The following is a 16,031-nucleotide window of genomic DNA, read 5'->3' as shown; positions in this document are numbered from 1 at the left end:
CTGAGTCACATCTTTATTTAGCCTAATAAATAGCTTTTGTCTAGCAAATTTAACACAAACCAGTGTGTGGCCTGAATGAAAAGCTAATGAAAGCTAATTCAGTAGCAGGAAAAGGTTTTCCTGGTTATTTACATATATTTCAGAGGTTCACAGGGCTGCCAACTTTGCTCAGCTGGCTGGTCTGACATTTTCAATTCGAGACACGTCTGCACACGCATTTACATGTATGTAACAGTTTTATTACCTTCTAAATAGTCTGTAGGGTTTGTGAGCTGCCCAACGCTTTTGATGTAGCTAATTATAAGTTTATAATAGAATAATATAGATTTGCCCTAAGATTTCTCGAGTGAGCCTGACAGTCAGGAAGTGTGAGCGTCACGCCAGATGCGTGAGAGTCAGTAACCCTGGATTCAAAGCCGAGTAAATGTGCCTTAAACTGCTTTATTGCTTCTTTCATTCCACAGATCCTAAAACATGAGCATCAGGCAAAATACGACAAATACGTAAGGTGTGTTTTAATGGGTCCAGCACACAAACGGGAGATTTACCCCAAGGCTAACGCTTCCAACATGCCCCCCCACCCGCAGTGTAACCTCCGCAATCTGCATAAATAACGTGGTACCAGACCAGACCTAGACGCGGCCGTAAATGACGAGGGCTCGGCCTATTAGCTGCTGTACTGAGGGCAGCAGCAGGAGAAACCCGTGGTTTCCTAAAAGCCTGGGCCAGGCTGGGATTGACAGAGGCACATAGTGCCACATGTGACAGGCCCTCCCCAGGCTCGGTCCCCAGGGGCCTCTGCTGATTGGCTGTCGGAGTGCCACTTGTAATGGGCCCTCCCCAGGCTCGGTCCCCAGGGGCCTCTGCTGATTGGCTGTCGGAGTGCCACTTGTAATGGGCCCTCCCCAGGCTCGGTCCCCAGGGGCCTCTGCTGATTGGCTGTCATACACTATTGCAATTACACTATGACCACTCAGGAGCAAAGCGGGAGGCCAGCAAACGTCCGCATCCTTGGATGTGTTCTGTGCCGTAAGTGTTTGCAGGAGGTCCTGGCAGATTCTCTGGACTTCTCGCCCTCGTCGCCATTCGTCAGTTGCTCCCTTCGGCTCCGCCTCCCGGACATGGCCACACCCCCTGTCTTCGGCACTACTTCCTGTTTCTGCAAAGAAAAGGCCACAGCTCGCACACCTCGAAAGCTTTGCTCATTGCTTGATTTATTATTGGATTGTTGATAGTTTGATTGCTTGTGTATAATGGTTTTGGTTTTTTTATTTTCGCTTCGCCCTTTTTCCGTACTTCTGCCCTGGTTTGTTGTTTTTCTGGTTTGACCCTTTGCCTGTTTTCGACTATCCTTTGCCTTCTCCCTTCGGTACCGTTGTTTGGGTTTCTGTGTGCTTGCTGTGTGTGTTCGTAACTAGGTGTGTAAGGAGTGACTGCCTTTTTGTTTTTGCGAGATGTGGTGGTTTATTGTTGGTTTGGTTAGGGAGCTAGGAGTTAGTATTGTTGTTTTGTTTGTAATTTGTTTATCTCATGTAGGGTTAGTTTAGATTGGGTTTCGTTCGGCAGCGGTGTTTTGATCCATGACAGCTGTGGTACCAGTATGTGCATGTAAGTCAGTTTGGTTGTCTATCATTGTAACATTACAGTAAGCAGTGGTTCCCAATTTTTTTTTGGTTTTCAGTTTCCTCTTTACCTTCAGAATCCAGCTTTATCTGACTACAGCATTTTGCCTAAAAATTGCAACAGAAAACTTTTCTTCAGTATTTCTCCCTCCTCTTTGTGTCAAATACTCCCTGCAGTACCTCTGCATAGGCCTGTACCCCAGGTTTGGAACCACTGTAGTGGCCAGTAGTAGGCTATACTGAACTTGTGGAGAAGAACATAGAACAGTCCTAAGTAATCTCTATTGTACAGAATAATGGCATTAGAAGGGAATGAAAGACCTCACATCCTTGTGTTTGTCGATGAGGCTGGTTTCAACCTGGCCAAGGGCTGCAGACGTGGCCGTAACATCATTGGCCAGCGAGGGGACAATTTAACAATGTGTGTTGCCATATCTGAGAATCGTGTGGCCACACGCATCCCCAGTTTAGGCCCATACAACACTCAAAAGCTCCTCATTTACTTGGACTTTATACTGATCTGGTCCCAGAAAATGAGAGAGGTCTCGAAGGGCCTCACCTACCACACTATGTGATCGTGTGGGACAATGTGAATTTCCACTGTGGCCCGCTCATCAGGGTCTGGTTCACTACCCATCCAAGGATGCTCATGGAGATACTAGCACCATACTCTCCTTTCCTCAATCCGATTGAGGAGTTTTTTTTCCGCTTGGAGGTGGAGAGTGTATGGACATCGGGCTCAAGACCAGAGGTCCCTGCTCCATGCAATGGATGCTGCGTGTGAGGACATCACAGGGGATCAGTGTATGGTTGAGACATTCATGCCATTTCTTCCCTCGCTGCATCACAAGGGAAAATATCCGCTGCGATGTGGATGAAAATCTATGGCCAAACAGAGAGCAGCACGTGGATGGCCAGGAGGATGAGGATGGTGGCCAGGAGGATGAGGGTGGTGGCCAGGAGGATGAGGATGGTGGCCAGGAGGATGAGGATGGTGGCCAGGAGGATGAGGGTGGTGGCCAGGAGGATGAGGATGGTGGCCAGGAGGATGAGGATGGTGGCCAGGAGAGGGAGGGTGACGACAACAACCAGTGAAAGTGTTACTGTGGTTGTGAAACTTTATTTACAGAACTGTAGGCTGGATATAATTTTTCTGTTTTTTTGTTTATTTCGTACATGTACAGATTATTGTACACATTTTCTTTTTATGTACTCTAATGTATGGAAGATACTGTGTGAATAAAAATGGTTACAATTTCCTTGGCAGTATGAGTGCAGTGTGCGTGATGTCAAACTTTCGAGGCTGCTCTTACTGTAAAATCCTTTTTTTTTTCCAGTTTTATACATAATTGTATTCTGTTAGCTAGACCTCTGCCATAGTGACAAAACATCTAGGCATTTTGACTTGCAGTGCTGACACAATGCCAAAGGGACGATGCATTTTGGGGGCACTGACTATTTATATGAGAAAGGAATCTAGTTTTGACACATCGGTAAACTGTTTTGGGAGAGAGATGAGCTATTGCAGGTGATCCATGGTGTTGTCCTGAACCATCCAGGTTATTTTGGCAAAAAGCACTAAGTGAATGCAAACGAGCCAAAGCAATTGAGAAAGATCTTTGACATTTTGATGGTGCTGACTCTTTATATGGGAAAGGAATCTAGTTTTGAAGCATGTGTGAACAGTTTTCGGAGAGATATGAACTTGCTAGTGAGCTATAATGTTGTGCAAAACTGTAAGACTGTTTGGCCAAATCATGGGTCGTAAATTATGGGGGGATGTAGCCCCCCCCAATAAATCAATACCAGCTAAAGCAACCCCCACAATAAACATGTTTTCTCCATTATGGGTGGAGACCTCAACCCCCCCCCCCCCCCCATTGTTCCAGCCAAAGTTACGCCCTTGGGCCAAATGATCTTATAGTTTTAAGAATGTAATTTCTGTTTCAAGAAATGAGCCAAACCAACGGAGAAAAACTGTGTTGTGTCTCGGCCTGTGTTGTTGAGGCGTAATGCAAAGCTGGCTGTGTCTACCCCTCACTTGAGGACATGGATAGTGTTGTGAATTCAAATGGTGCACTGACCAGTTCACTCAGTCAGTTATTTCACCTCCAGCTAGGGGTGGGCGATATATCGAATATACTCGATGTATCTCGGCTTGTTACACATGCGATGTAGTAAATGACTATATCGTGAACATCGAGAATGTTATTGGTAAACAGATAGCATGTACTTTGCTTTCCAGTTTTGCTTTTCTGCCCTGTCAAAGCAGACAGCTCGCTCCCCCGCCCATCCAGAAAACTCTCCGCATGCGCGTTTTGTGCTTGACTAACAGCAGAGAGAAGCAAATCTGCGGAGATAAGTCAAAGCCCGCAGAGACATTAATCAGAGATGGAAGCAAACGACTTCGACAGGCTTGTGTTTTTGGGACAAAACCTAGAGAACTTGTTACTGATTGAATGCTGATATGTATTCAGCTAGTGTAAACATGCACAGTGCTATCACGGCCAATGCGAGGCTGAGACTGAAGGTTTACTCTTTGTTTCAGCTGAGAGACGTGCCGCGTGACTCATTTCCCTGTGCGTACAAGTTATCTTAGGTCGGCGTTCACGGTTTGACTTCTGAGATTCAGATCGAGTACTAGGTAATTTTTTTCCAAAGTGGTTGGTTCGACTTTTATGAAATTGGAGTTCTAATGAGTTAAACGTTGGTTTAAAATAAAGAGTTCTATGTTAAACTTTTTAAATAAAGTTTGCTATACTATCCTTTGATTTAAAATAAAAACATTTACACTCACCTAAAGGATTATTAGGAACACCATACTAATACGGTGTTTGACCCCCTTTCGCCTTCAGAACTGCTTTAATTCTACGTGGCATTGATTCAACAAGGTGCTGAAAGCATTCTTTAGAAATGTTGGCCCATATTGATAGGATAGCATCTTGCAGTTGATGGAGATTTGTGGGATGCACATCCAGGGCACGAAGCTCCCGTTCCACCACATCCCAAAGATGCTCTACTGGGTTGAGATCTGGTGACTGTGGGGGCCATTGTAGTACAGTGAACTCATTGTCATGTTCAAGAAACTAATTTGAAATGATTCGAGCTTTGTGACATGGTGCATTATCCTGCTGGAAGTAGCCATCAGAGGATGGGTACATGGTGGTCATAAAGGGATGGACATGATCAGAAACAATGCTCAGGTAGGCCGTGGCATTTAAACGATGCCCAATTGGCACTAAGGGGTCTAAAGTGTGCCAAGAAAACATCCCCCACACCATTACACCACCACCACCAGCCTGCACAGTGGTAACAAGGCATGATGGATCCATGTTCTCATTCTGTTTACGCCAAATTCTGACTCTACCATTTGAATGTCTCAACAGAAATCGAGACTCATCAGACCAGGCAACATTTTTCCAGTCTTCAACTGTCCAATTTTGGTGAGCTCGTGTAAATTGTAGCCTCTTTTTCCTATTTGTAGTGGAGATGAGTGGTACCCGGTGGGGTCTTCTGCTGTTGTAGCCCATCCGCCTCAAGGTTGTGCGTGTTGTGACTTCACAAATGCTTTGCTGCATACCTCGGTTGTAACGAGTGGTTACCAGCAGGGGGCACCTCTATGGGCGCCGCCGACACGTGGCCAGCAGGGGGCACCTCGGGCGGCACCTCGGGCATGCGGCCAGCAGGGGGCGCCTCGGCGGGCACCTCAGGCGTGCGGCCAGCAGGGGGCGCGTCTGTGGGCACCAGGCGGTGCTGCTGTCAGATCTGAAGCAGGCAGGTCTGGAACGGGCGCCAGGATGGGCGCCGGGCGAGAAGACGCTGCCCCTTTAAGGGCTCTAGGGACCCAAGGAATAGCGTCCCTTACGGCGCGCATCTCGCCTAGACCCAGGCGCTCCGGCCGATAAAAATAAGCCTCTAACGGAAGTAGCTGCTCTCCCTGGAAGCTGGCTCGGCGGGTAGCGGCGATGTCTCCCCAGGTAAGTGGGGAGCTCCCTTGCCTATCGGCTGACTCCCAGGCAGGGATCAGCGAGCAAGCGCCCAGGAAGAGGGGCGGTGTCTCCTCCAGCCGCTTCCGGGTTTTCTTCCGCTTCTTCTGGGCACTCGCGTCGGTAAGCGGAGCCGCTTCGGGCACGTCACCCAGGCTCCAAGCAACGTGCTCTGCCCGTACCTCCGTGAGCCGGAGCTGTAGGCGGCTGAGGCATTTACATGCCCTCTGGAGCGGGTACTGTTGCCCGGGTGGGCGTTCCTCTGCCAGGAGATCCGTGCCCTGCTGGGCTAGCTGCAGGGCCACAGGGTCCTCCTGGACCTCGGGCTGGGATCGCCAGTACACAAAGTCTTGCAGCAGCCCGAGCCGGTAGTGCTCGGACTGCTGCTTTGTGCTTTCCGGGAGACTTGTCATTCTGTCACGTTCGCTGGGGAGGCGATCCAGGAAGCAGGGAAACGGAGCCAGGAAGAAGGGTAAATGGGGTTTATTCGAATGGGATCCACAAGACGGGGAAGAACGCAGGGTAACATCAATGACAAGTCTGGGGAAGACTGACTCAGACGAGGACTAAATACAACAGACAAGCTACGGGTAACAAGCCACAGGTGAGAACAATCAGGGAGAAACAGGAGGTAATGAGGTGGGCGTGGCACACATTAGGAGCGGACGGAGCGGGGCGTGACACTTACCCTGTTATTTCTGACTTACGGGATGCTTATGTTGTTAAAAAGATGGTTACTTTGTTTTTCTAATGGGTTCTTCCTGAGGAGGAGAATAAGTGGTCCCATACGTTGCACCGGTTTGTGAGATGCATATCCCATCCTCAAAGAAAGGGGAGGATCGGTATGCGGGACACTTATCTTCAGGAAACAGAGGACACTTATCTCAAGTGTCCCCCCCAGGGGAAATTCATTCAACATTGCACGTCTCACAATACAAACAAACAGTAAACATACCACATTGTACACATGACAAAAATAGAGAAGGCAAGCGAATAAATAAAATGAAATAGTCATGCAAAAGAGTAAAATTAAGGTACAACAGATATACTTGGTCTGTTGTTGTGCAGTCTAATTGCTGTTGGCACAAATGACTTATGATACCTTGTTCTGATTACTCTCTGCAGAATTCTGCCATTTGACCTGAGAACAGTTTGGGACACAGTATTTTGAATGATAACTGTGCATTTCTGAGGAGTGTGATAGTATGAAGATGATGAAGATGTACTGTGGAGATTTCATGGCTCCATGACAGTGCTGGACAGCCCCCCCCGCATCAGAACTGTATGTCAGCGCGAAGTGTTTAGAGCCCCAGGGCAGGGGTAGGCTGTCCCTGTCCTCCAAAACCCCCCATACTCCAGAGCCCCCCATCCCCTGGGACAACTCTGTCCCCCAGGGTCTCCCTGTCCACCCAATCCCATGGGGCCTCCCCTTCCTCCAAGGGCCATCCTGTCCCCCACAGCCTCCCCATCCCCCATGGTCTCCTCATCCCCCACAGCCTCCCCATCCCCCAAAGGTCTCCCCATCCCCCATGGTCTCCTCATCCCCCACAGCCTCCCCATCCCCCAGGGTCTCCCCATCCCCCATGGTCTCCTCATCCCCCACAGCCTCCCCATCCCCCAGGGTCTCCTCATCGCCCACAGCCTCCACATCCCCCAATGCCTCCTCATCCCCCACAGCCTCCACATCCCCCAATGCCTCCTCATCCCCCACAGCCTCCCCATCCCCCAGGGTCTCCCCATCCCCCATGGTCTCCTCATCCCCCACAGCCTCCCCATCGCCCACAGCCTCCCCATCCCCCAGGGTCTCCCCATCCCCCATGGTCTCCTCATCCCCCACAGCCTCCCCATCCCCCAGGGTCTCCTCATCACCCACAGCCTCCACATCCCCCAGGGTCTCCTCATCCCCCACAGCCTCCACATCCCCCAATGCCTCCTCATCCCCCACAGCCTCCCCATCCCCCAGGGTCTCCTCATCACCCACAGCCTCCACATCCCCCAGGGTCTCCTCCCCCAAGAATGTTATGTTTTTGTCAGAGCATGATGACAGGCGAGTGCTGGCGTGCAGGCTGGGGGGGGGGGGTCGCAGCTAATGGAGACTTCGCAGACAGCAGGGTAGGCAGGATAGATTGGGGTCTCCAGGCAGCACAGCTCAGGAGGAGGAGGGGAAATAAAATATGCAATTAGCCAAAGTAGAGGAGACCAGAGGCAGTGCAGACGGTTGGGTGAGTGCAGAATGTAAGGCTATGGCAGATAAGGCTACTTGCCTGTCATCACCTCCCTGCCCCACACTTTGTGTCTCAAATGTTAAGACTGGGAAAATGTGAATTGGGACTTTGACCGCCAGCCCCAGGAGGATGGGCTCCCCTCTGGTCCCTCCCAAGGTTTCTTCCTCCTAGGGAGTTTTTCCTTGCCACTGTCACCTCTGGCTTGCTCACTGGGGGCTTTGGGCAGGGGTTATGTAATGTAAAGTACTTTCAGACAATGTAATGTTGTGAGAATGCAGTATATAAATAAAATTAAATTGAACTGAACTATCTTTCTATGTATTATGCAGTGTTTTTTTCTTGTTCCACTGTTCCACACCTTCTTGTCCTTTCCAAACTCCATGTGCTCTGCTCCGCCCCATGACTACAAAACGAGAAATTCCTGCACCTTATCAGACAGCGAGTTCTCTCCCCAAAGCCAGTGTCACTTAGTTACGTTCACCTTCCCAGTCGCTTCACATTCAAGGTAAGATGAGAATTTTTTCCTGAAAATGCTGTTAGTTACTATAATAGCCTTTATGATTTTTAAATCCGGGACTAGAAGAGTGACATGCTGAAGACCCAAGGAAAAATAATATTAACAGAATCACTATATTTAATCACTTAAGAATGTTTCTATAAGTCATAACTCTCTTTGCATGTGCATTTCAGTGTTTCTCTCTAAGTTGTTTTGCACAGTAATTCTTACACAGTACATTGTTACATTAGTTACTGAATAGACCTCTGTGATAGTAGTAATAGACAGAGAGCTTGTTTTCTTGGTGCTGTATGTGTTACACATGGACATCCTGCTCCTGGAGAATTTGCTGAACCTGTCTGATCAGGCTCAGCACTGTCATGACATGCAGGACGAATGACTCGAGGGCAGGCATTTGCGAAACAAAAAGGGGGTTTTACTGAACTTAACCAACCAGGGACTGGAAATGAAAAAGATCATGAGGGATCTAAACCAGAGGGGTAGAGCGAGGACGGACACGGGTGACAGGAGGAGCAACGGTAATGACCGGACTGGTGATGACGGGGCAAACAGGAACTTAAATACAGAGACTGTAGTCCAGTGCTACAGTATAGGGTCAAATCTGGTGAGGATTGGCTAAAGCTGGCCAGAGATATAGTCGGCTGATTGAAATGGGCATGGAACTGCTGCAGGTTGGGTGTGGCTGGTGGCCGAACTGCACAGGCAGGTCAAGCTTTTTTTATGAGTCATTCATAAGGGTAGTGACCTGATTCACCTGCTACCAGAATTACTGAGGTGGGGTGGAGATTGTAGGAGTCATAGAAATATGTTTATTATGGAGCTTTTAAACTTGACAAGGAAATGGAAGTGACTGTCATTGGACAAAACATATACTGTGATTTGCCATCAGTCATGGACCTGAAAGCAAAAAGGATTTTGACCAGTTATGTCTCATTGAAAGACAAATGAGGAAAATGTCAGCTGCACTAGTTTTGCAGGTTTAGAGACACATGTTCAATTGCTGTAGCGCCCCTATTGACTGATTTGGAGGGTCCTTCCCTAGTACCGTCATAAAGGATACTGTCAATTTTGCTGATGGTTGGCCAAAGCTGTCTGATTTAAATGGGCGTGGCACTGGTATGGTCTGGGTGTGGCTGGTGGCCTGAGATACAGCTGTCCGATTTAAATGGGCGTGGCACTGGTATGGTCTGGGTGTGGCTGGTGGCCTGAGATACAGCTGTCCGATTTAAATGGGCGTGGCACTGGTATGGTCTGGGTGTGGCTGGTGGCCTGAGATACAGCTGTCCGATTTAAATGGGCGTGGCACTGGTATGGTCTGGGTGTGGCTGGTGGCCTGAGATACAGCTGTCCGATTTAAATGGGCGTGGCACTGGTATGGTCTGGGTGTGGCTGGTGGCCTGAGATACAGCTGTCCGATTTAAATGGGCGTGGCACTGGTATGGTCTAGGTGTACCTTACAGAAAGTCTAGGATTTTTTAATAAGTACTTATAAGTACTGTCTCCTTATTTGAATGATACCAGATTTATGTAGCTTGGGTGAAAATCCTAGCACATGTTCAAAAAGCCCTGTTTTCAGACTTATATGAAATATGCAAAAAAGCAAATATGCAGAACCAAGTTCTATACTGTATGTTGTTTGACTTGGCATAAGTTATTGAATTGGCCTGGCAAAAAATTTCAACTGTGCTTGATAGTCCTGGAGAAATAGAAGAAATGCAATATTGCGATACAGTAAGCAAGGCAATATATTCAGGTATATTCAGGAAAATCATCTTAGTGTAAAAACACACCACCATATGCATAAAATCTTCAAAAATGTTAGTTTTTTATGCAATCAGACCAACGTGATCTACATTTGCAGTTATCGCAGTCACTGTACATACAACATCATAGTACTACTTTTTGTGGGATCTGAGCAAAGAGATTAACATTTGCCATATATTATGTTAATGATACATGAATAAATAAAATAAAAGTGCTTGCAAAATTAGCCCACACCATGCAATGTTAATTTAACATCGTCATTTTTGCAGTGTAATCCAGTGAGACACTTTCTTTAACAGAGACACTTTGTTCAATAGCAAAACATACGTGTTTTACCCTAAAATCAACATTATTTAACAAGCATATACCATATTTTTATCATATTTTTAATGGTGGTATATTTTTACTGATCGGTGAAAGGTTTTATACTGTAAATCTAATACACACCAGCAATATCTGTAATTTATACTGAATAATACTGTTAATATCTTCCTTGTAACATGGTATTTCCTATTAATTTTACCAAAATTTTATTTCTTAAACAGTGCAAATTAAAGTTATGTACTGATTTAGGGTAATTCAATATATCTGTTACAGTGATATACTATTTATGATTTTATAATCTTTTATTGTTGTTATTTCACAGCATTTTACAATTTCTATAAACTTTTTTACAGTGTATATTTCATTGTATATCACTTAAACAATCACATCTCATATTACTTCTTTCCTGAATCATGGACTTAGTCATAAATGTATCTGCGAGAAGAAATTATTGTCTTCTGGCTCCAGTTAGTTAAGTCTTAGTAAAATTAACTCTCATTTCAGTTGCAACAAGAAATAAAATCAGCTCCAGCGATTTATTAGGTTGACCTGTTATGTTCTGCGCACTCTGGTATGTCTGGTCTTCTTACGGTTTTCACCTGGTCATTTTGTTTTTCCTGGAGCCCCAGTGTGGCAGTGAGTATTACGGCCACTGCCGCAGTCAAATACATAAAGAGAAAAAGAAATACATTTATTATATGAGTGTATATAAGGTGAGTAATGAAACCAACAGGTGGAAACAATTCAAAGAACAAGGTAATTCCAAACTGAATACAAGTATGAGCCCCTGGGGACTGGAAGACATGCGCAAGGCATCCTGGGTAATGTAGTCTGTTAACCCTGGATTGTGACAAATACAGCCCTCCAGACATTATTCTGTAGTCGGAAAGGAGCTTAAAGGCGCTCATGTCAATGGCTACATGCTTTTTGACTTAAGCACATGGTAGAATAAGTCCCATAGTTATTAGCCCAATGGATCAGTGCACATCTCTGCCTATGGTTAAAAACTGCATGTGTGAGTAAAAACTGCCTGTGTGTGAGGAAACACTACCTATGTGTGAGTAAACACTGCCTGTGTGTGAGTAAAAACTGCCTGTGTGTGAGGAAACACTGCCTGTGTGTGAATAAACACTGATAGGTTTGCTTTGGTTGAAAGATATTACAGCATGTAAACTGGCTTTTGAATATAACAGAAGAACTGAGCATATTTCCCCTATTTTACCAAGATTCCACTGGATACCTGTTTCTATTAGAAGTGATTTTAAAATACTTTCATTAGTATATAAAATGGAAGAGCACCTTCATATATGTCAGAGTGTCTGACTGAATATGTTCCCAATAGGTCCTTAAGATCATCAAGCGTCTGCTTGCTACACATTCTGAAAGTAAAATACAAGAAATACAGAAAAGCAGCTTCCTGCTTTTACACACCAAAGATTTGGAGACCCCTGACCTTAGATATTCGTTAGGCCTCTTCTCTTAGTATTTTTCAAAAGCAGCTGAAAATGCTGATTTATATTAATGTATTTTTGTTTTTACTTTTACTTTAATACAATTTCTATAATGCTATTATTATTATTATTATTATTATTATTATTATCATTATTATTATTATCATTATTATGCTAACATTACCTTTGGTTTTTATTACAGAGTCAGACTGTGATACACAGGAACTGGTTTCTTTCCAGCCATAATCATCTAAACAATGGCTGAACATTCCCATGGAGAGGTTATAACGTTTCAGTCTATGATGCATGTTTTCTGTAAAAACCTGACACTGAAAGGCAGGAAAGCTTAAGCTGAGTAACTGTTTTCAGCTGAAGATCACAGACAAAAAGCTCACTCTCTGCAGTGCTCTTCCTCAGGCTACTTCCTTACCATATCGCACTGCACCAAATGTGACAGATGTAAAATTCAGAATTACTTAATCTAAAATATGTATAATTACAGTGGCATGCAAAAGTTTGGGCTTAAAATATCTGCTACTGTGAATAGTTAAGTGAGCAGAAGAAGGACTGATAACCAAAAGGCATAAAGTTAATGCTGACATGCTTCTTTAATAATGCAAGATTACATTTTTATTTCCATCAATCACAGGTACAAAATACCAAAAAAAATGAAAAGAGTCTCAAGCGAAAGTTTGGGCATTCCAAGATATTTGAGGTTTTTACCAACGTCCCAGACCTTATGGTTAATAAGAAATGGTAGTTAACAGGAAACTTTGAGGTCTGGAAGACCATGAACACTTTCTGAAAGAACTGATCGTTGGATTGCTAGAAAGGGAGATAAAAACCCCTGTTTGACTGCAAACGATGTGCAGGGAGATTATACCATGAAGATTATACTATGTCACATTGTCACATATGGGTTTAATACAGAGAACATATTTTCATTGTTGTGTGCTGTGGTGTGTCAACAATGACAATTAATCACTAAATTATAATTCACTAAATTCTAATTCTAAATTCTTATAGTAATGAATAGTAATGAAACCTGCCTTCTGTTAATGGAAACGTGTGGGAGTGACCATAAACAGGTATGTGAGACTCATGGATTCATCTCTGATGTTCTGCAGGCTCAGACCTCACTCGCTGTCCTCTTGATGCATTCTCTGGAGGAGCTCATTGATGATGAGCTGAAGAAGTTTAAATTTAACCTGAATCAACTGAGGTATAAAGATTATCAGCGCATTCCAATGGGTCAGCTGGAGAACTTGAACAAAACAGACCTCGCCGTCACAATGATACGTTCCTACGGTGAAGTCGGTGCTCTCGAAGTCAGGCATGAAATCCTGAAGAAGATGAACCTGAATGACCTTGCTCAGACACTGAATGAAGACATGCAGAAGAGTAAACATATTTTTAACTTGGTGTTCATATAAAATGTAACCTTTTTTAAGCTCTTGAAAAATGAATAAATTGTACAGAATTATATGGGAACTGAGGAACTGTCTGTTACATACTGTTGTTGCAGATACAAATGAATTTGAAATTCTTTCTAATTTCAGGTCTCCAAACAGGAAGTGAGCATGGTGACATATTGGAGATGAGTAAGAGATTTATGCTGTCGATGTTTCATTTATCACAGTGAAATAGTGTGTGTTTGTTTGTGTGTGTGTGTGTGTGTTATATTTCCTTCCTCCCATTCTGGTCAAGATAATGATGAAAATTTGCATTTTCCTCTCATTTTTCTTCAGGTCAACCCATGTTGCACAGAATAAAATGTTCCTTGAAAGAGAAATTTGAGCGTGTATACGAAGGGAAAGCTATGGAAGGGCAGCCAATTCGTCTCAATGACATTTACACAGATCTTGACATAACTGAAGGTGGGTCTGGAGGAGTCAATGAGGAACATGAAGTGAGACAGATTGAAACAGCATCCAGGAAAAGGCGAACAGAAGATACTACAGTCAAGTGCAATGATATATTTAAACCCTTATGTGGGCGTAAGACACCTATCAGAACTGTACTCACTAAAGGGGATGCAGGTGTCGGGAAAACAGTCTCTGTGCAGAAATTTATTCTCGACTGGGCAGAAGGAAAAGCAAACCAGGATGTTCACTTCATATTTACTCTTCCTTTCCGGGACCTGAATATGATTAAGGAGGAATACAGTCTGATTGAACTGCTTCACCGCTTTGTCCCAGAACTGAAATCATTTGAATCCTCTGAGCTGTTTAGGTACAAAGTCTTGTTTATCTTTGATGGTCTGGATGAGTGTTGCCTTCCTCTAGATTTTCAGAACAATGAGAGCTGGTTTGATGTAACAAAGAAAACGTCACTGGATGTGCTGTTGACTAACCTCATTAAGGGGAATCTGCTTCCATCCGCTCTCCTCTGGATAACCTCCCGGCCAGCAGCAGCCAATAAGATACCTCCTGAGTGTGTCCACCAGGTGACAGAGATACGAGGGTTCAGTGATGACCAGAAAGAGGTTTATTTTACGAAGAGAATTAGTGATCAGAGCCTGGCCAGTAAGATTATCACACATGTGAAATCATCAAGGAGCCTCTTCATCATGTGCCACATACCTGTGTTCTGCTGGATTTCAGCCACTGTGCTTAAGGAGTCTTTTAGTCAGACTGACAGTGGAGAAATTCCAAGGACTCTGACTGAAATGTACACACACTTCATGATCATACAGACAAGTTTTACAAATGACAAGTATAGGACCCTCGAGACCCAGAATACAACAAGATGGTACCGAAAATGGATGGCTGGATGTATGAAAAACAATGAAACCAGGCTTATTAGAAGCTCTAAATCTGGCAAAAAATTTATTGTAAAACTTGGTAAATTGGCTTTTCACAAGCTTAAGAAAGGGAATCTCATATTTCATGAGAAAGATCTGACAAAGAATGATATTGATATCAATGAAGCTTCAGTTTACTCTGGATTGTGCACAGAAGTCGTTAAAAAGGAATATGGGTTGTATCAGGATAAGGTGTACTGCTTTGTGCATCTGAGCATCCAGGAGTATCTCGCTGCTTTGTATGTGTTTCTGTCAAAGTCATCAGCTGACCTGCTGAAGACTGCAGTGGATCAGGCATTAGAGAGCAAGAATGGACACTTGGACCTCTACCTCCGCTTCCTCCTGGGCCTCTCAACAGACCCCTGTCAGAATCTGTTACAAAGGCTACTGGGAGAGACAAGAACCAGCTCACATAACATTAAGAAAATAACCAAATACATCAAGGAGAAAATAGAAGAGGATTTATCTCCAGAAAGGACCATCAACCTGTTCCACTGTCTGATTGAACTGGGTGACAGTTCTCTAGTGGAGGAGGGAAAAAAATACCTAAATTCAGGAAGCCTTTCAGCAGAAGACCTCTCACCTGCACAGTACTCAGCTCTGGTCTTTCTGATGCTGATGTCAGATGAGGAGCTGGATGTGTTTGATATGAAGAAGTTCTTCAGAAGTGATGGAGCGCAGTTGAGGCTGCTGCCTGTGGTCAAGAACTCCAGGACGGCTCTGTAAGTGACGTGGGGATGGAGATCATGTCTGGTTTGGCAGTAATACAGTACAATCCCGTTATAATGGACTTTAAGTGACCTGGCAAAACAGTCTGTTATATCCAAAGTCTGTTATATCCAGAGTTGCTGTATGCCCAGAACACAACTACAGGACATCATTTACTCCTGCCACACCCCAGCAGACACACTTGTGGTATAGATTATTATATTGTACAGGCAGTAATCCAACGTTACCTGACCAGATGCGTGACTATTAATAATCCCGACTCTGTATCTGCGCTGGATATCACCGGCACGCTACGCGCATTGTAGGCTGAGCCTGCATGTGTGCTATAGCCGAACAAATCTACAGCTAAAAGTGGCCCTAGGAACCAAATAATTTGTCCATTATAAGCGAAATTCCGTTATATGCGAGTCTGCTATATCCGATGCTTTTTCTGTATGTTCGTAAAGGCGCACGGCCGGGACCAGTGGACCTCGTCCGTTATAGATGATATTCCGTTATAAGCGAGTCCACTATAACGGGATTATACTGTACATAAACATTGTTTGAAATATGTAAAATATATGATTTATTTACTGCTCATGGATTAATAATCAGAGTTGGGTAATTCAGT

General features: G+C 44.6%; 1 protein-coding gene across 3 annotated transcripts in view; it reads left to right on the top strand.

Moving 5' to 3' along the window:
• Window positions 1–7,529: 7,529 nt before the first annotated feature.
• LOC111851389 (NLR family CARD domain-containing protein 3-like) overlaps window positions 7,530–16,031 on the top strand; it is a 28,740-nt gene continuing 20,238 nt past the window's right edge. Inside the window, exons 1-5 of one of the 3 annotated variants that reach the window (XM_072711041.1) lie at window positions 7,530–8,338; window positions 12,092–12,170; window positions 13,017–13,290; window positions 13,449–13,490; window positions 13,638–15,414. In XM_072711041.1, the coding sequence (XP_072567142.1) occupies window positions 12,147–12,170; window positions 13,017–13,290; window positions 13,449–13,490; window positions 13,638–15,414 (2,117 nt within the window). In that variant the 5' untranslated portion in view covers window positions 7,530–8,338; window positions 12,092–12,146. Of the gene's footprint in view, window positions 8,339–12,091; window positions 13,291–13,448; window positions 13,491–13,637; window positions 15,415–16,031 lie in introns of all 3 variants that reach the window. The other 2 variants (XM_072711042.1, XM_072711040.1) reach the window with 2 other exon arrangements.

This window comes from Paramormyrops kingsleyae, chromosome 4 (genome assembly GCF_048594095.1).
Source record: "Paramormyrops kingsleyae isolate MSU_618 chromosome 4, PKINGS_0.4, whole genome shotgun sequence".
NCBI classification, from domain to species: domain Eukaryota; kingdom Metazoa; phylum Chordata; class Actinopteri; order Osteoglossiformes; family Mormyridae; genus Paramormyrops; species Paramormyrops kingsleyae.
Note: the sequence above shows the minus strand (reverse complement) of the source record. Positions and strands in the feature narration are given on the sequence as shown.